At 44.9% G+C, this 21,470-nt stretch overlaps 1 protein-coding gene across 1 annotated transcript in view; it reads left to right on the top strand.

Annotated features, from left to right (window-relative positions):
- Nucleotides 1–16,827: 16,827 nt before the first annotated feature.
- Nucleotides 16,828–21,470, top strand: part of reln (reelin) — a 244,660-nt gene continuing 240,017 nt past the window's right edge. Inside the window, exon 1 of the mRNA XM_052097389.1 lies at nt 16,828–17,182. Within this exon, the coding sequence (XP_051953349.1) occupies nt 16,939–17,182 (244 nt within the window). The 5' untranslated portion in view covers nt 16,828–16,938. The remainder of the gene's footprint in view (nt 17,183–21,470) is intronic.

The raw sequence follows: 21,470 nt of genomic DNA, 5'->3' as shown, positions 1-21,470 counted from the left end.
TAGGGAGAGATTCTCAGCTTCAGTCCAAAGCACATGTCAAAAGTATTGTTGCATCAGGAATGTCCACACTCATCAGTTTCATTGAAATAGTAGCGATAGAGGGTGACTTGGGAAGCTGCTTTCCAAGAAAGAAAAAAAACCACCCAAAACACAGAAATCCAAACAAAAAACAGCAAATCATTTCAAATGACACAAAAAACAAAAAAAGTTGGAAAAAGTGAAGAAACAAAAGCTCAATCGCTGTGGAATTGTGGGATTGTGGGATTTCATAGGCAGTGAAGGATACATCTGTGCTGTCTTCAAAAATATATAAGATGAAGGTATCTCAGTAGACAGGATGTGACACGAACAATGAATTCCGATGTGGTATTTGGTCCCTTCCTACCTCCATATACAGCCTCCGGAGGCAGCATTTTCATGGTTTCGGACACAGACAGTGTGTATATAAAGCCCTCCTGTTCTCTAAGTCTATATAATTTTTGTGGTGAGTCTAGTTTGGTGTTCTTGTTCAGGTTCTTTCTTGAATTCTTTTACTTTGTACTTTGCGTTTCTTCAATAAAAGGCTGCACTTAGATCCTTATCTGGCTGCTCCTTAGACTCCACATTACATTTATAATCAAACTTAGTGGAGTTTCAAACGCTCTGAATTCAGAATCCCATATTTGGGAAACAAACCAACATTTAAGGTACACAAAAAATCGTCTAGGTTATGAATGTAACTGCCGTTGCCTGATGGAGGGAACGAGACGTTGTGTCGGAGAAGCGACACTAGGGGTCTCTCTTGAGCACCGAATATACCTCTGATCTATGAAAAAAGGCCAATGAGAAGTTGGCAGTCGGTATTTGCATACCCTGCCCCCGGACATACGGGTACAAAGGCGAGGCAAATACTAGAGTTCATTCAGGATTTTTCTGAGGAGCCGGAAATGGGTCTGGCCACTACAGCGGTTCGGCTCAGCGACGTGGCCGGGAAGACACAACGTCTCATTCCCTCCATCAGGGAACGGAGGTTACATTAGTAACCTAGACGTTCCCCGTCTGTCGCTCTCTTCGATGTTGTGTCGGAGAAGCGACACTAGGGGTCCAATTTAAATCCGCCATGCGCTGAGCCGTGTACGTGTTCTGCTGACACAGGAGCGGGCAGGTATTTCTTACGTGCCAAACGACCGGCTGTGTCAGACTGCACGTACCCTTCCCCAATCCCCCAAAAAAGTTGTCGGAATCCTTCTGGTTACCCTAGACAGGGGAACAAGGTGACGCTTGCCAACCTGGTAACGGGCCAAGCCTGGCCGCACCTCTTTTCTCTCTATGTTTCTCGCATAGAGCAATAGACAGCCGGGGCCCTTACATGCATCGAGGGAAGGGGGTTTTACCCAATTTCCTATTCTTTCAGGGGGAAAAGACCCTGCGGAGACCACACCTACCCGGTGGGGAGGTAAAGTGGCGAATACATCACATGTGTTTTTAGGCGACACGTGGAAGTGCCGCGGTGGTAGATCCAGCCTCTACTACCTCGGACCTGAGAAAACACGAAATGAAACTGACTCAACCCTAAATATCTCATAAAGGTGTTGGGTGTTGCCCAAGCCGCTGCTCTATAAATGTCTGCTAGGGAGGTACCCCTGGCCAGTGCCCATGAGGACACAACACTCCTCGTTGAGTGAGCTCGGACCCGCAAGGGGGGGGGGGGCACGACCTGGGTGTGATAGGCCAATGAAATGGCGTCTACTACCTAGTGGGAAAGCCTCTGTTTGGAGACAGCGTTTCCTTTCCGCTGTCCCCCAAAGCATACAAAGAGCTGCTCAGAACGTTTAAAGCTCTGAGTGCGGTCCAGATAGGTACGCAAATCACGTACCGGACACAGTAATGACGCTTGCAGGTTCACTACCTGGTCTCTGAAGGGCGTGGTAGGAACCTTGGGCACGCGGTCTTAGGATCACATGAGTGTCTGCCGGACCGAACTCCAGGCAAGTGTCACTGAGAAAGAACGGTTGCAGGTCCCCGACCCTCTTGATGGAAGAAAGCGCGATCAGCAGGGCAGTCTTAAGAGAGAGGGCCCTGAGTCCAACTGAATATAGCGGCTCGAAGGGAGGTCTCTGGAGGCCCGCGAGGACTACCGAGAGATCCCAGGAGGGGAACAGGCTTGGTCGTGCTTACCAAGGGACTTGCAGTCTACTGAGTTGTGGTGAGCCGCGATAGCAGCGACATACACCTTTACGGTGGAAGGGGACAGCCTCCCCTCCAGCCTCTCTTGCAGGAATAAGGGCACTGACCTAACTGTGCACCTCTGTGGGGGAAGAACACCAATCTGCGAACAAATGCCACTTCTGGGCGTAGAGCTGCCTGGTAGAAGGGGCTCTGGCTTGGTTGATCGTGTCTACGACGGTAGGTGGTAGATCAGCTAGATCTTCCACGTCCCATCCAGGGACCAGACGTGAAGTTTCCAGAGGTCTGGATGCAGATACCAGAGCAAAGAAGGTCCTTCCTCAGGGGAATTTTCCAGGGAGGGGCTGCCGCGAGGAGCATGAGGTCCGAGAACCAGGCCCGGCTGGGCCAATAGGGAGCCACTAGTGTGACTTGTTCCTCGTCCTCCCTGACCTTGCACAGTACCTGTGCAAGAAGGCTCACTGGGGGTAATGCATACTTGCGTAGCCCCGCGAGCCAGCTGTGTGCCAGCGCGTCTGCCCCAAGGAGGAGCCTCTGTTTGGGCGTACCAGAGCGGGCAATGTGAGGTCTCTCGGGAGGCAAGTAGGTCTACCTGGGCTCTGGTGAATCGTTCCCAAATCAGCTGGACCGACTGGGGGTGAAGCCTCCACTCTACGCTGGGCAAGCGTTGTCATGACAGTGCGTCCGCTATCACAATGAGTTTGCCGTGGATGTGAGTGGCATGCAGCGACCTGAGTGGCGGGAGCGTACGCCGCCTTGGCGATTTATGTACGCTACCACAGTGGTGCTGTCTGACCTGATTAGGACATGTTTGTCTCAAATTAACAGGAGAAATTTCCGCAGGGCACAGAAAACAGTCAACAACTCTAGGCAATTGATATGCCAGCGCAGCGGGGCCCCTCTCCAAAGGCCCGAGGCGCCCCAACCCAATCTGGAGGCATTGGTAGTGACCAGGATGCGTCGGGACACCTGCTGCAGGGGCAGTCCTGCCCATAGAAAGCAGAGGTCTGTCCAGGGTTTTAGTGTTTTTCGGCAGGCGGGGGTGATTGTCACACGGTGCGTGCTGTGGTGCCATGCTCATATCAGGACTCGAGTCTGAAGCCAGTGCTGAAGCGGTCTCATATGCATCAACCCCAGACGAGGATGCTAAATGCCCCAGGAGCCTCTGGAAGAGTTTTAGAGGGACCATTGTGACCGTCTGAATTTGGCGAGGCATGTCAGCACTGACTGCGCACGCTCATTGGTGAGACGTGCGGACATTGAGACTGAGTCTAACTCCATCCAGAGATGCTCTGAACCGGGGTGAGCTTGCTCTTTTCTCGGTTGACCTGAAGCTCCAAGCGGCTGAGGTGCCTGAGCACCTGGTCTCTGTGAGCGCATAGTAACTATCGGGAGTGGGCCAGTATGAGCCAGTCGTCGAGGTAATTGAGTATGCGGATGCCGGCTTCTCGGAGCGGGGCAAGAGCTGCCTCTGCAACTTTCATGAAGACGCGAGGGGATAGAGACATGCCGAAGGGGAGGACTTTGTACTGGAACGCCTGGCCGTCGAACGCGAACCGTAGATTTGAGACGTGGAAGTATGCGTCCTTCAGGTCTACTGCTACGAACCAATCTAGGTGCTGGACGCATGTCAAGATACACTTGTGCGTGAGCATTTTGAACGGGAGTTTGAGCAGCGCTCGATTGAAAACTCGCAGGTCCAAGATCGGTCATTAGCCGCCGCCTTTCTTGGGTACAAATTAAGGGCTGTAGAATCCCTTCTTCATTTTGGTTGGAGGGACAGGCAAATTAAATAAATTCAAAAGAAGATTCACCTCCCGGCCCTCCATCGGGGAACGGAGTGGTCTTACCATCTCCGGAGCTAACGTCTTGGGCTCTGGATCATCCGTCTCAGGAGCGCCTGGGAACCTTCCGGGTCCTCGAGGTGGTCCGTGAGACGGGGGGTGTCTACTTCCTGCGGAGCGCTCAACAAGTGGGCTGAGAGCTGGGCCCAGGTTGAGGCAGAGCAGCTTGTTGTTTCATCGCAGGGGGACGCCCTCGGCGAGCAGACGGGGCATGGCACAAGGCGGCAGGCTTGCGGCGGGGCAGCATCTGAGAGATCGCCTCCGTCTATTTCTTCACCGTGGAGAACTGCTGGGTAAAGTCCTTGACGGTGTCGCCGAAGAGGCCGAACCGGGAGACTGGGCGTCGAGAAAGCAACTACCTTGTCGGTCTCACGCATCTCGACCAGGTTCGTCCATAGGTGTCGTTCCCCCGTAGGAAAGAGGCGAGGTGCGGGGGGCGGCTGAAGTGGCTTTCTCTCATGACAAAAGAAGCCGCGACCGCAATGCTGCCTCAGCTATGTTCTCGCACTGAAAACATAGACCATTCATAAAAACGCTGCCTGCGTGTAATCGCAACCCAGGTACGCCAGGCAGTTTTTATGACCATCAGAGGTGGGGAGAAATCAACCGCATCCAGAAACTACACAGAGGCGGAAACACGTCTTTAAAAAGACGCGTCCTGAAAAGGACGTTCAACGGCGATGTGTATTGCTCTTTTAGAGAAAATCACTCTTTCAATTATCTTTATTTTTCTGCGCCCAGGGGCAATTTGCACTGCCATGCAAGAAGGAGAAATCGCCGCTGTAATGCGCCCTCAATCCAACAGCATGCAGAGCGTCAGAGGAATACTGGAACTGGTGTGATTTCACACGAACAGCATGCACAACCATCGGCTCCGAAGAAATTTTCTGAATGAACTCTAGTATTTGCCTCGCCTTTGTTCTCGTATGTCCGGGGGCGGGGTATGCAAATACTGACTGCTAACTTCTCATTGGCCTTTTTTCATAGATCAGAGGTATATTCGGTGCTCAAGAGAGACACAACGTCGAAGAGAGCGACAGATGGGGAACTAGAGTTCTGACAAACTTGCCACAAATTGCCCACTCGTTATTTTCACATGCAAATGAGCTTGTGATTTGTCGCACACGTTTTCTAAAAGTTTGCAGCTCTTTACCAGTAGTGATGGAAATAAAGTGTTTGCCAGAACTTTTGATTTTTGTAAGGGCCATGCATGCACATGAGCACATGAAAAAATATTGTTCACAATGGCTTGAATTGAAACATCACAAAAGGAAAAACAGTGCGTTTTTCGAATGTCGGCATCAGCTCATAACCGCGTTCGCTTGGCCGATAAACAGAAGTGTTCGCTTTCCCGTATGGCAGTTCCAAAATCTACCAATAGACTTGTCATAGACAGTCCCTCTTCTGTCACTCACTCAACATTGTAGTGACACAAGGGGCTTCTTTCGGGAGCCTCGGATACCTCTGAATATGAAAAAGGATTTGCATGTCCCGCCCCCTGACATAGGGGTGTAAACGGCGGGGATCGTGCATCTGTTCAGTCAGATTCTTTCTTCAGAGCCGAGCGGTTGTGTGTTCAGCGAGCTGAATAACTCACTACTGTTTCACTCACCTCTAAGATAGCTTTGCTGTTGGATCTACGGTGCATTGCCAGTGGCTTTCTCCCTCCTCTGCACGCCAGTGCAGTCCACGGCCCTGGGCGCTTCGACCCTGGGTGTTTCCTAAAAGAGCAAACAACTCCTCTGAAAGAATATTATTTTCTCTAAAAGAGTTAACGCATAGCAGCGAACGACTTTTTAAAGACACGTCTTTGTCAAGATGCCCTTCTGCCTTTGCGTTGTTCCTGGATGCGGCAGATATCTCTCCGCTTTTGACAGTCAGTTCGCTAGGCGTCCGCCCTGTTTCAGTGGCATCCGCCCCACTTCAGTGCAAGGCAAAAAAGCCAGCACCCTGCGCAAGGAAATTGATACCCTTTTGCAAAAGGATGCGATAGAGCCTGTTCCTCCAGCCGAGATGGAGAAGGGTTTCTACAGCCCTTACTTCATCGTACCCAAAAAAGGAGGTGGGTTGAGACCAATCTTAGTCCTGCAAGTTCTCAATCGGGCTCTGCACAAACTCCCGTTCAAGATGCTCACGCAAAAACACATTCTAACTTGCGTCCGGCATCAAGATTGATTCAAAGTGTTAGACCTGAAGGACGCATACTTTTACGTCTCAATTTTGCCCCGACACCAACCCTTTCTACAGTTGGCGCTCCAGGGCCGGGCATACCTGTACAAGGTCCTCCCCTCGTGTCTTCACGAAGGTCGCAGAAGCCAATTTGGCATTGGCTTTTTTCATATTCAGAGGTTTCCGAGGCTCCCGAAAGTAGCCTGTAAAACTCTCTCTCTGCAAGGACAACAGGAAACAGGTCTTCAGGATACGGTAAACTTTTAATTATTTTCTTTTCACACTACTTTACAGACACTACGTATAAATGGCAAAACACTGGGTCTGCTTGTCGGTCACTATCTCCTCCTCTGTGGCTGCTGGCATTTTAACCGCTCTCCTCACTCTACTGCAAATAGAGACAGGTGTTAGACATAATTTGGCCCAGGTGTGAGCGCCCTTACCGCTTCTCTCTCCCGGACGGGCGCTTGACCACGCCCCCGCTGCCACATACCCCCACCGCCCGACTCAGGCCGGGGCGTCATCCGGCCTGCCTACCACTCCCCCCCCCCCATTTCTGGAGAGGAAGTCGGCGGCAGCCATCTGCACCCCCGGTCTGTGGACCACCTTGAACTTAAAAGGCTGGAGAGCCAGATACCAACGGGTGATCCGGGCGTTAGTATCCTTCATGCGGTGGAGCCACTGGAGTGGGGCATGATCCGAACAGAGGGTGAAGGCCCGCCCCAGCAGGTAGTATCGGAGGGTGAGGACCGCCCACTTGATGGCCAGACACTCCTTTTCCACGGTGCTGTACTTAGTCTCCCTTAAGGAGAGCTTCCGGCTAATGTACAGCACCGGGCGTCCTCCCCTCCACCACCTGCAGAGTACGGCCCCCAGCCCTCTGTCTGAAGCGTCCGTCTGCAATAGAAAAGGGAGAGAAAAGTCAGGTGCATGCAAAAGCGGCCCCCACAAAGTGCAGCTTTAATCTGCGTAACGCCTGTTGGCACTGCTCCGACCATTGGACCGGATCTGGAGCCCCCTTTTTAGTGAGGTCAGTCAGCGGGCTGGTGACGTCCGAATAATTAGGCACAAATCTTCTGTAATAGCCAGCCAGCCCCAGGAACTGCCTCACCCCCTTTTTGGTCTTAGGTCTAGGGCAAGTCGCAATCGCCGCGGTCTTATCAATTTGGGGACGCACCTGGCCATGACCCAAGTGGAACCCCAGATACCGTACCTCCACACGCCCAACCGCAGCACTTCTTAGGGTTTGCTGTGAGCCCCGCCCGCCGCAGCGATCTCAGGACGGCCCTCAGATGTTGCATGTGCCGCTGCCAATCATTGCTATAGATGATAATGTCATCTAAATAGGCAGCGGCGTACGCAGTATGCGGTCTGAGGATCCGATCCATGAGTCGCTGGAACGTGGCTGGTGCCCCAAACAAACCGAAAGGAAGCGTCACAAATTGGTGTAATCCAAACGGCGTGGTGAAGGCTGTTTTCTCGCGGGACATTGGTGTCAAGGGGATCTGCCAATAACCCTTTGTTAAATCCAGGGTCGAGTAAAATCGAGCAGTACCTAACCGATCGAGCAGTTCATCAACACGGGGCATTGGGTACGCGTCAAATTTAGACACCGCGTTGACTTTTCTGTAATCCACACAGAACCGAACCGACCCATCACTCTTGGGAACAAGAACAACCGGGCTGAACCAATCACTGTGGGATTCCTCTATTACGCCCATATCAAGCATTGCATCTAATTCTTCCCGAACGATTTTCTTTCTATGTTCGGGTAAGCGATAGGGGCGGCAACGCACCACCGCGCCCGGCTCGGTCTCGATGTGGTGCTGTATGAGGTTTGTACGGCCCGGGAGAGGGGAAAACACGTCTGCAAACTCTTTTTGTAACTCAGAAACCTCTGTGAGCTGCCGCGGTGAGAGTTGGTCTCCACAAGTGACCGGAGTGTTGAGATTGTAGTCTTTGTTTATCTCCGGTCCGAGCTCCGCCCTCTCCGGAACTACCGTGGCCAACGTCACAGAGGCCGCCTCCTCCCTCCATAATTTCAGGAGGTTGAGGTGATAAATTTGACGCGCGCCCCTCTATCGGTACGTACAACCTCATAATCGAGATCCCCACTCGTCGTGGTGACCTCAAAGGGTCCTTGCCACTTAGCGAGTAATTTAGAGCTCGATGTTGGGAGTAATACGAGTACCTTGTCTCCCGGTGCAAATTCCCGTAGCCTAGCACCCCTGTCATACAGCCGGCGTTGGCGTTCTTGAGCTTGGAGCAAATTCTCCTGTGTTAGTCGCCCCAGTGTGTGGAGTTTTGCTCTAAGATCAAGAACGAATTGAATTTCATTTTTACTGTTAGAAGGTCCCTCCTCCCATGCTTCGCGGATGACGTCAAGGACACCGCGGGCGTCGCCCGTACAGCAGCTCAAACGGGGAGAACCCGGTGGAGGCTTGCGGGACCTCTCGTACCGCAAACAACAGGGGGTCTAGCCACTTATCCCAATTTCTAGCGTCATCGTGTATGCAATTTACTGAATCATGTTCTTGAGCGTTTTATTAAAGCGTTCCACTAGGCCATCTGTCTGAGGATGGTAAACGCTAGTGCTGAATCGATTTGATGCCCAAGAGCTCGTAAAGTTCGCGAAGTGTTCGTGACATAAAAGTTGTGCCTTGATCGGTGAGGATTTCTTTCGGAATCCCCACCCGGAGATTATCTTGAAGAGTGCCCCTGCAACACTGCGTGCGGAGATGTTGCTCAGAGGCACTGCTTCCGGATACCGCGTCGCGTAATCCACTAGGACTAACACGAGGCGATGTCCGCGTGCTGACCGTTCTAATGGCCCGACGAGGTCCATCCCAATTCTTTCGAAGGGGACCTCGATTAATGGTAGAGGGCGCAATGGCGCTTTCGGGGTGGCCGGTGGGTTTACCAGCTGACATTCACGGCACGCCGCACACCACCTGCGGACGTCACCGCCAATGCCCGGCCAATAGAAACGGGCTATTAGACGGAGAAGTGTTTTCCGTTCCCCTAGGTGACCGGCCATAGGATTATAGTGAGCCGCCTGGAAAACCATTTCCCGACGGCTCCGTGGAATCAATAATTGTGTTACTTCCTCCTTTGTTTGGGCGTCCTGCGTCACCCTGTATAAGCGATCATTGATCAGCGAAAAATACGGATATGAGACGGCGACACCCGGCCGGAGTTGTTGACCATCGATTACTCTCACTTGGTCAAAGGCGTGCTTAAGGGTATCATCCCGCGACTGCTCCAAGGGAAAGTCCCCCCTCCGGGAATTCCCGGAGAGGAGGGGCGTCCACCTCGCCCCTTCCCACGTCACTCGGAGCAGCAGAGGACGGCCCTGGCTCCGCCTCCCCCCGCCAACGCATCGCACATCACACACCCCTTCACTTTCACGCAGGACCCATCCGCACAAACTCCCTCCAATAATTTTCTAAAATTCGGCCAATCCGTACTCCAAAATTAGCGGATGGGTGAGGCGGGACTAACCGCTGCCTCTACACTATGTTTTTCTCCCCTGAATTTGATCGCCAGAGTCACCACGGGATATTTGTGAATATCCCCGTGCACACACCTTACCCTCACCAGTTTAGCTGAGCCCAAAGCCCGGGTTGAACCAAGCGTTGGTGGATGGTGGTCTGGTTACAGCCGGTATCCAACAAAGCTTGGTATGTACCCCCTGGATTCTTACCGAATCCGTACGCTCCAGCCCGATCGGGGGCAGTCTGTGGAACATCGGAGACCCGTACCACTGCCCCTATTTCCATCAGCGGACACTGATCCCGGAAGTGGTCTGGGTCTCCGCACCTCCAGCAGACCGGCCCAGGCGCTGCGGCCGCACCCGTGCTGGCGGGTGCCCCCACCTGTGGAGGAGAGCGGCTGAAGGATGGGGAAGGGCTTGGCGGGTGTTCCCAAGGCCGGGGAGCTGGGCGTGCAAACGCTCCGCGCCTGCGGGGGGCAGGAACGGACCCTGGGGAGAGAGCAGAGTGAGAGGGAAGAGGGGAGGGAAAAAAAACAGGGGAAGACACAGGGGAAGGGGAGACAGACAGAGAGGGCTCATCCGCCCTAGGAATCGCCGCCATGTGGTCCTCCGCGAGTTGGACGGCTTCCTCCAGCGACGCCGGGCGGTGGCACTGGACCCACTCGGCCGTCTTCCGGGGCAGACGTTGAACAAACTGCTCCAGTACCACCTGGTCGATTAGTTCCTCGACGCCGCGGTCCCTCGAGAGCAGCCACCTCCGACAGGCATCACGGAGCCGCTGAGCGAATGCAAACGGGCGGTCGGACTTTTCGAGCTTCAGGGCCCGGAAGAGCTGGCGACTTTCCTCCGGGCTCCGACCAACCCGTTTCAGGATGGCTTTTCTCAGGTCGTGGTAGGCCAGGAGGCTTGTTGCCGGCAGTTGTTGTGCCGCGAGCTGTGCTTCCCCGGACAGGAGAGGGACTAAACGGGCCGCCCACTGGTCTTGGGGCCACCCCCAAATTTCCGCTGTTCTCTCGAAGAGGTCTATGAACGCCTCTGGGTCGTCCGCCGGCCCCATCTTCTGTAACGCGGGTGGGGGCAATGTGGCGCTGGTGTCCGGGGTCGCGGCTGCGGCTGGAGCGGCCTCCTGGCTGAGGAGGCTCCGGATGGCGTGCCGGTCCTCTGCTTGAGCCCGCATGATTTCAAAGAAGCGACGATCCTGGTCTTGCCGGAGCTCAAGCAGGGATTGTTGGTGGCTCTGATGGAGTGTAGCGAGGGACTGGAGGACTTCCGCCAGCTGGGAGGACTCTACGGGGCGATTCTGTTCCATCCTTGGAAGACAGGTGTTCCTAATAATCAAATATCCCGGGTTTCGGCACCAGTGTAAAACTCTCTCTCTGCAAGGACAACAGGAAACAGGTCTTCAGGATACGGTAAACTTTTAATTATTTTCTTTTCACACTACTTTACAGACACTACGTATAAATGGCAAAACACTGGGTCTGCTTGTCGGTCACTCTCTCCTCCTCTGTGGCTGCTGGCATTTTAACCGCTCTCCTCACTCTACTGCAATTAGAGACAGGTGTTAGACATAATTTGGCCCAGGTGTGAGCGCCCTTACCGCTTCTCTCTCCCGGACGGGCGCTTGACCACGCCCCCGCTGCCACATAGCCCCTTTTGTCACTACAATCGACACACGTTCTCGTTCCCTCCATCAGAGAATGGGGGTTACACTAGTAACCTAGACGTTTACACTTTCTTTTCTTTTCAAGTTTATGTAATTTTTTTTAATATTGCATAAAATAAGAGTTTGTTTCACTTTAGAAATTTTTAGTACATCTGATTTTCTATTTTTAAATTGTATCATGTTTATCAGAATTTATATCAGTCATTCTGATCTCTAGATATTCATATCGGCCATTGAAAAAAACCCATATCAGTCGACCACTAATTGGGAATGAGCATCTCTAAATAAACTAATAGTTTAGGACTTTTTTTGTAATGATAATTATATACTAAGTTTTTACATTATAGGAAATGTTCCTTGTAGTTTAATCTAATTATCACATTAAGGTGCTATATGTAAGATTAACAACAAGCATTTGAAATAGGTACTGCAGTACAAATTCAAAATACTGGAGAGTTGTCTGTCCCGCCCGAGACTCAAAGATCATGCGGGTTGCCAGAATTAGCCAATTCAGAATCCGTTTTAAAGGATTTCTGGGCTTTAAGCTGTCTCCATCTTCCAAAGGCATCTCCAATATTTATCCTTGTTTTACTACACATCTAGTCATGTTGGTTTAGAGGGATGGCGAGACTTTTTAGGTCGGGTGGAATCTGTTATCTCTGATCCAGTTCGTTTGCTGGCTTCCAAATATTACATATATCACCTTTAACTGATGTTAAAGGAGAGTATGGACTTTGATGTTTGAAAACATAATACTGAGGCTAATAGAGTATATTAAGGACAAAATTGTTAAAATTGAAAATAGAATTTTACAACATTCTTTGCCAACTTGACACAGTACATTGGCTTGCTTGTTGGTTACCATCTACACACCATTCACAAATCTCGTACCAGATATGCTTGCAAACAATTTAAAATTAATACAATTGTGTGACAATATTTCAGGAACAGGGTGAATGAAATAAAATAGTAATCAAGCTATTAGTTAAACTTGCACACAAGCTCAATGAAGCTGTACAAGAGATGTTAAGCTGAATATTAAAATATTAAAAACATCGCAACAACTGCTAGATCCATTTATGGAAGGAAAGGTGATGCTAAAACATGGTTTTGTACAATACTGTTGAACTTCCACAACATCCTACAAATAATAATTTAATCTTTTTCACAGCAATTTTAAGTCTCTTTATACTAAACATTTACAATTGCCCTCAGAAACCTAACTATTCATTTATTTTTAAGCCAAAGAAAGCTGCATGAATGTAGCAGGTTCTTCAATCTGCATGTTGATTTTTGTGCAGCCAATGATTGGAAATGAGTCAGTTCGGACACTAGCATATATTGTGTATCGGAGAGAGCTCTGGAGCTGTCACGGAAACAGATTCACATATGTCAAATACATACTTGGTGTGATGTGGAACCTCACTCTAAATTATAACTTTCCTTAACAATGAATTAAGATGATTAATTAATTATTAACATTTTAATTAACAACAAACAAGCACACACTCAGGCCCTATAGTTATAGGGCATACATCCAGTGTGTCTATGTATCTATAAAAGCATGCCCTTGATAATCATATCGCTCGATATCCCTCAAAAAAAAGTCTCTGTCTTAGGGACTTCCTGACTGAGACTTGGGAGGCAGTTTTGTAAAGACGAAAGATGGCAGTGTAGGGACAGGAACAAGCACTGAGGGATTGAATGAAAACTTCAGATGTCAAAGGCTCTGTAACAACCTTGAGGTAGCACTTAATGAAGATAAAAATAATTACTGCCCCAAAGCCCTTCTCTAACCCACCCACCCCATTTCCATTCCCAAGACCAGATCTCCCTGACCTACTTTTCATAAAGGAGAGCGATGTGTGTGTGTGTGTGTGTGTGTGTGGTAACTTCATAACAATTACAACAAAATAACATCTTGTCCTTTAATTAGGGCTGTCAATTGAACATTTAAACAAATTAGTTACATGATATAATGATTATTTAATCAAAACACAAAAAAGTGGTTTTAGAAGGTTATATATTGTTTATTTTCATATTATTGAACATAAACCTATCATCGAATGATAGGCCTACAGTCCATTTTGCATTTGAACTCGCCAATCTGTCAGAGGTAGAATGCGTCTATGTACACATGCATCAGAAAAAACATAAAAACATAAAGGTGAACATTCCTTATTATGGTACAGTGCATGATTAAATTTGCATACTTTTTTAAACCCCTATTTTTTATATATATAATTAAATGCACTGAATTAATGTGTTAAAATGACAGCCCTTTTTGTAAACGGATGCATAAGTTGTGGTGATCCTTTGTCATACAGTATGTCAGGAATTCAGTGCCTGTCCTACCATCTCCTCGAACAACCCTTATGATTTTGGGCATGTTTCAACAGTGGCTCTTCGTGGAACAATGATATGCATTATATGTTTTCTTTTTATCCCTTTATCCCATCGAGATACATCTCATCATTTGCGTAATTATAATAGTGCATAATTATAATAGTGCATAATTAGTGCACAAAAAAGGACATCATTTTAAAAGAGGTGACATTGAATTAGCAACTTCAGGCAGAACAATTAACAGTTTCATGTTCAGACAAACATTTTACCAGTGGTTTGAACATGTGCATTGACTCATTGAAAAAAAAAAAAAAAAATATATATATATATATATATATATATATATATATATATATATATATATATACAGTAATGTGCAAAAGTCTTCAAAAACATTTATCTTAAGATAGTTATGGATATCTTCGGCTTTAGTGTGTCAATAGGAAATACATTTTAGACTCCCAAACATTACTTTTGCAAATAGAAAAGATTAGAATAGAAGAACAGGGAGCCCTACAACAGATGTCATGGCCCCCACAGACCCCCTACTGAACATCCGTAGGGATTAAATGAAGAGACAGAAGCAATTGAGACAACCGAAATATATAGAAGAACTACAGTATATGTGCCAACAACCAAGAACAACTGTGTCCAGGTGTACCTAGGAAAATTGGTGTTGTTTGAAAGGCAAAGGTGTCCACACCAAATATTGATTTAGGTTTTTTTATGTTTACTGGACTTTGTATGACTTTGAATTGAATATGAATAGATAACGTAAAATTATTTATTGCATTATTTTTGAAGACATCCTTACTATGCAACATTTTTCACAAGTGCCTAAAACCTTTGCACATGACTGTATAGATAGAGCCTACAATGGGCCCATGAGAATCAGAACTGGACTATCGAGCAATGGAAGACGGTGGCCTGGTCTGATGAATCACATTTTCTTTTAGATCACGTGGATGGCCAGGTGCGTGTGTGTCATTTACCTGGGGAAGAGATGGCAGCAGGATGCACTATGGGAAGAAGGCAGTCCGGCGGATGCAGTGTGATGCTCTGGGCAATGTTCTGCTGTGAAACTTTGGGTCCTGTCATTCATGTGGATACTATTTTGACATGTACCACCTACCTAAATATTGTTGCAGACCACGTACATCCCTTCATGGCAACAGTATTTCCTGATGGCAGTGGCCTCTTTCAGTAGGATTATATGCCCTGCCACACTGCAAACATTGTTCAGGAATGGTTTGAGAAACATGACAAAGTGTTCAAGGTGTTGACTTGGCCTTCAAATTCCCCAGATCTCAATCCGATTGAGCATTTATGGGATGTGCTGTATCAACAAGTCCGATCCAAGGAGGCCCCACCTCTCAACTTACAGGATTTAAAGGATCTGCCGCTAATGTATTGGTGCCCAATACCACAGGACACCTTCAGAGATCTTGTGGAGTCCGTGCCTCAAAGGCACGAGTTGGACCTACACAATATTAGGCAGGTGGTTTTAATAATAATAATAATAATAGGAAAGTCCCATATATATATATATATATATATATATATATATATAAGTGGACATGTTTTAATCCAATGACACTATTTTCAACAATATTTTTAAGAATTGTATAATTTTTTGACATGCAGTTTTTAGGAGCTGATATTAATTAATAGACCACATAAGATGTGTGCACTTTAAAAAATTTTTTTTTTGAAAATTCAGGACTATTTAGTGAACTGCAAAAAAAGCTGAAAATTATTAAAAATGGAAAAACTGAAAAAGTGCTTATACATTATGATCTAATTTATATTCAAAAGTATTCCTTTGTGAAGTGTAGCACATCTTTGTTTTGTACTTTTGAATAGATACATTCAATTTCAACATATGGACAGCTTCAAAAATGTAAAAACTTTTACATACTTTAGAGGCTTACAAATGTTTACAAAGTCTTTTAAGTTCATATTATATTTAATTCAGAGGTGAATACATTAATTGAATTACATATTAACATCATCACATTTATGTAACACAGTTAATGCAATCACCTACAGTAATTTAACATTAAAATGGTTTCATTCTGTTCTGTGTGTACATAATTCAATCAGTGCTAACATAGACATATTGTTTCACATGCATTTCATTCTTGTTTAGCTTTGATGATAATTAATTCATCCATTTGAAAGTGCAAAGGACTCTTATCAGTCCCATCTGGATTTCATTTGATTTTATATCTAAGTTTGCCATTAAAATGACATACATCATAATCTAGACATTTATTTTTCCATCATTTACTAACAAAAGAGAATCCTGATATGGGATTGTACTCTATATATTGAATGGCAAAGTTATAAACCATTAATGAAGGGAACATAAAATATAAAGTGTTATTGATACAATAAGGATATTATTGTAATCTTTGCAGGTCTACCAATGTTGTTATAATTCTGCCATCCAAAAATTAAAATTCGGTGATCCCTATTCCACCATTGTGGTTTCAGTCCAACTTTCACATCTCAGATGGCCGCATCATTTTAAAGAGAATCACACAACAGCAGACAGATGGAGAAAGTGTCTGTCTGTCTCTTTATTTGAGAGACAGACAGGAGAAGATTAAGTCCATATGAAGGGAACGTTAACATGAAGGAGAATGAGAAACAAATAAAGATAGAGAGGAGAGAGAATCTCCTGGAAGAAAAAAAAAGATTATTTAAGAAAAAAGAACAAATTAGTAATTTAAGCACAAAGAGGTGCTGAGACAGGAGAGGGTCCTATCACAGAGAATGGGGGAGGAGAAGAAGAGGGAGGTGTGATCTTTGGGTGGAAAAGGAAAAACAGAGAATTGGCTTTGGGGGGATGGAGGGAGACCAGAAACAAGACAAAGGGACTTTGAATGAGTGTAAAAGCCGAAACACAGAATGGATAAATCACATACACACAGACATATTAAAATGATTGACAGAAATGAAGCAGAGAGGAAACAGATGAGAGAGAAAAGAGCTGGTTTGTGAAAAGAGAGAGAGAGAGAGAGAGAGAGAGAGGGAGACAGGGAAGGAGGGAGGGTGGTGGGAGGAGAGTGAGGCAGAGGGAGGGGTAAGAGGTATTTAAGTGGTGGAGCGGGGCGGCACACGAGCCTCTGAACTCCCTGTGTGTGAAGGGAGGACAGAATACACACACACGCACAGAAAGGTTACCTTTGACACCTGCACACCCCTCAGACACTCTCTGTCCTGTGCACCTGTCTACTGCTGGAGTGGAGATGACGCAGGCCGCAGTGACTGGCGCTCTCACCTGCGCCCTGCTGGCTCTGGTGTCCGGGGGCAACGTGGATTTGGGAGGCACCACAACAGGCTTTTACCCCCGATTCAATCCCTTCTTCTTTCTGTGCACTCACCATGGCGAGCTTGAGGGGCCCTCGGGAGCCGAGGCAGGAGGGGAGGTTCTGCTCACCTTCCAGATCAACGGAAACCCAACAGCCTACATCCCAGGACAGGAATATCAGGGTGAGTAACATGAACATGCACTGGAAAAAGTGACACGTGCACTTGTTACATCAAGGAGTAATTTTTACCTATTCAAACCTTGAACAAGTACTTTTATTAGTGTAACCGGTCCTGCTCGACCCGCTCCGAATGGGATTCGAACTGGTGTAAAATAATGTTGTATAAGGTTTATAAAGTCAATATAAAAATGTGTTTGACTGTTTATTTAGATGTGGAAGTATGATTTTAGGTTTCCTGTGTGTTTATGAGATGTAGGTGTATAAATGATCACAATCCTCCCTTTGCATTGTAAAATTGTGTTGTGTTATGTGTGTGTGTGTTTATATAACTGTGCAGTACCGATGTGAAGTTCAACTGCTCTATTTCACTTTTTTCTTCTTCTGTGCTGTATGATCCCAGCACTCATGTGTGGGTGGATTATCCTGAGGCCAAAACTGGTAGATTCACACACACAGACACACACATGTTGGTCTACCTATCATTATGAGGACTTTCCATAGACATAATAATTTTTATACTGTACAAACTATAGATTAAACCCCTAAACCTAACCCTTACAAAAAACTTTCTGCATTTTTACATTTTCAATAAAACATTGTTTAAAATGTTTAACACACACACACATACACAAGCACGCACACACACAAATCAACTGAAAAGAGCACAACAGGTGCAATACAGTCATGGTACATGAGAATAAAACATACAACAACATTAACAGGAGAATATTGGAGTAAACCATGTATAATTTTCTGGAATTAAACAGAAGATTTCCTTGTCTGTGCTGAACATATTAGGTCACTAATTACTATATTCAAAGTAACAATCACAATTTACTAAGGTAATACACAGTCATTTCAACACTGTAATTTAAAGTGTAATCTGAGAATGCTCAGTGTAATCTGAGAATAACTATAATGTTAATACAACAAATTACCACAGTCTTCACAAAAGCAATGTGTAATTATCCAGCATCACAAAATTATTACAGCGTAATTACAAACAGTTCAATAGTATCACTTTAATCTAATTTAAAATAGCAGGAACACTGTAACAAAAGTAACTGGATTTAATTATGCATTATGTGCTGAAACTAATGACCTCTGTCTCTGTGGTTTCATTCACGTCATTTCACTGATGTGTCAGTAATGTACTTTTACGTTATGTATGCAATGTATGCACAGATTTGATTTTCAGGGGCCTTTATGAGGGTGTATTTTTCTAACCATTTAAAACCAACTGGCTTTATTTTAAATACTTTATCGATTTAATCACAAATTCTCAAGATTGAAATTTACTAGCTCTTACTCTCAATATTAAATAAATATGAATTCATATTTAATGTCATAATTTGTATAACTAAGACTGTAATAGAATATTACGAATAGAGATCTTCTGTCCTCTCGTCACTCATTTCTGCTCTTCCTTTTCTTTTAAAATCTCCTGTTTTGATGTTTTTGAAGAGCTGAAGCTGTTCTTTGTGCACAAACAGAAGTCTTGTGTTCTCAGCTTTATCTTCTGTATCCAGAACTGTGACATCTACAGTGACATTCATACACCAAACGTGTGTGTGTGTGTGTGTGTGTGTGTGTGTGTGTGTGTTTGGGGGTCGTGTGGATTCTGAGGGATTAATGTTGATGGAAGGGTTGCAAGACAAAGAAAAAATATAAAACCACAATCAATTTAGAGTGTATCAATGTTTTGGAAAGAGATGCACAGAAAATAATGCTGTGAGAATGGGGTGAGAATGCATTAAGATGGATAGACAGATTTGTGTAAGAAATGAAATGTACAGTACATATACACAGTAGCAGAAAGATTGGAAAATTACACAAAGTTCTTTATGAATAACATTAATTAATGTGAAACCAAACGGCAAATAATTCCCTCTTTAGAAAAATCAAGAACTCATTCAGATAACACACTGCAATGAAAAAGGTATTTTGAGAGGTAACCTTTAAATATGATTTAGATATCAGAATTCAGAATAATATCTTGTGGTAATATCTAAATTATTTGGTTTTAATAGATTTAATAAATGTATTTTTTTTTAATCTAACTAAATTCACCTGAAGAATTAGGTTACACCAACAAAATAATTATTTATGGGTTAGATCATGTAGAAATAATAAAACAGAGATAATATTTGCAGGTTACCACTTTTTTCAGTGAGAAATCAAACTAAACTATTCACTTTAAAGTTGTAATCTTTCACAGGACAAATGTCAAATCTTGATGTTTAGTATGACAGAGTTTTTATGTAGATGCTATCAGCCACAAAAATAGAGAAGAAATCACACCAATTAACATATGAAGGCAATGACAGGAGAGCTTTGTACCTAAGACATGTCCCAACCTTTTGAATCTATCTTTTACATATCATAAATTTTGTCTGTTCCATTTTGATGAAAATATTCTGTATTTTCTCATGTATTACATGAGGACAATGCATATACAGAGCAGTTTGTGACCAGGTATTTCATAAGTACTCAACAATAGGCTTGATTCATATGACTGCATTTAGCAATTATTTTGGGATTAGTGCTGCTTGCGAATGATCCCTCAAATCATGTGTCTTGTTAAGGAGAGGTGTGCCGTTACTTCACTGAGAAATCAGAAATAATTTCCGCAGATAATACAATATCATAGAGACTTGGGGATGGGCTCTTTTGGCTTGGCAAATCAGTAATCACTTGGGGTGTAACGGTTCTCTGTAAAAAAAACTAACCGTACAGTTCGCCACCCACGATTCGGTAAGCACTGGGACCGCGGTTCACCACAAGTTTATTGACGCATTTGGAGCACAAGGTTTTGTGAAGAAAATAAATTGTCAAATAGGCATGCACAGTTACAACCTCCGCTAATGCACATGAATGGATCTGTAGATGGACACATGGCCTGTGATTCACGTGGGTCAACTAGATGACATCACTGTTCTGCAAGCGTTGTGTGTAGTTTAAAATGGCAAGTGAAAAAAATTAGTCACTGATAGAGAAGCCCCTTGGGTTATTCAGGTCTCCTGTCTGGAAACATTTACTTTTTTGCAATCAATTACAACAGCAATTGTCAAAAACCTTTACAAAACAGGCACTGTTTGCAGACATCGCTTGACACGAGTGCTGTATACTGGTAATACATCGACATATTACGCCAAAATCACTTGTCACTGCCAGATGAGCTGAAAATGCACACACTTCCTTTCGTTTTTAAGCAAGCACTCAGTGCTGATTCGAACTGGCATAAAATAATAACTAAAGCGATTGGGGTGTTCATTACCAACGATATGTTCTCTGCTGACTAAGATGTGTGATTTCTTCATACGATTAAAACACTCGAGCCATGTCACAACATCTCTTGTATCCATTTTTATAGCAAAGGTCCTTCTATAGTGATGTACAGCTTCCGAATATTGATGTGCAGTAGAGTTTGAAATGCATTTTATGTCGATGCGTGTAGCATAATAGTGCAAGTATTAAGTTAAAATGTTGATTTATTAATTAGTTTTTTTTAGTTAAAGACCATAACGGAAATGAACCATTGTTTTCTTATAGTAATACTGTAGTTTCCACATTGTAACCATGATTATACTATATATTGTAAACATGACCATGTAATCAACATGGTTACTTGTTGATTATGTTGTTACTATGATTTTACTACAAATACCATAGTTAAACTATAGTTACTCTAAAACAATGTTTTTTATTAAGGGCAAACCTGTTTAAGAGTTTGTTACCAAATAGAGTACTCTTACTTTGGATTTCACAGTAATATTTTTTTTCTGAACATAGCAAATATGAACCGTACCGATACTGTTACCATAAAACCGTGATACAAAATCACCTAGAAACATGCCAAAAACCACTCAAGACCTTCTTAACAACTGTACAACAAAGCTCTGGCAAACCCCAACAACACACTCGTAGAGGTGATGCATAAAAAAGAACCAATTTTACAAAATATCTTTTCTTTTTTTCTTTTCTTTTTGAAGGACATTCAGTTTGTGTTACAGAGAGTGGAGGGTGAATGCTTGAATGTGAATGTTGGAGCTGTCAGTCATTCAGAACCATTTGATTACACAGTAATTAGCCACTGTAATCTAATTACTTTTAAGTCAAAAAGCAGTGTAATACATTCTATTTTAAATAATAGTAATCAGATTCTAGTTACTGAATTTCAGTTAAGTGAATTACTTCGTTTTAAGTGCATTTTTAGAAAATCCTTGTTGAAACGTGTGAGTGTATTACTTGTTTATGTTGATTAAAAAGGAATAAATATAGACATCTTT

This window comes from Xyrauchen texanus, chromosome 29 (assembly GCF_025860055.1).
Source record: "Xyrauchen texanus isolate HMW12.3.18 chromosome 29, RBS_HiC_50CHRs, whole genome shotgun sequence".
Lineage (NCBI taxonomy): Eukaryota > Metazoa > Chordata > Actinopteri > Cypriniformes > Catostomidae > Xyrauchen > Xyrauchen texanus.
Note: the sequence above shows the minus strand (reverse complement) of the source record. Positions and strands in the feature narration are given on the sequence as shown.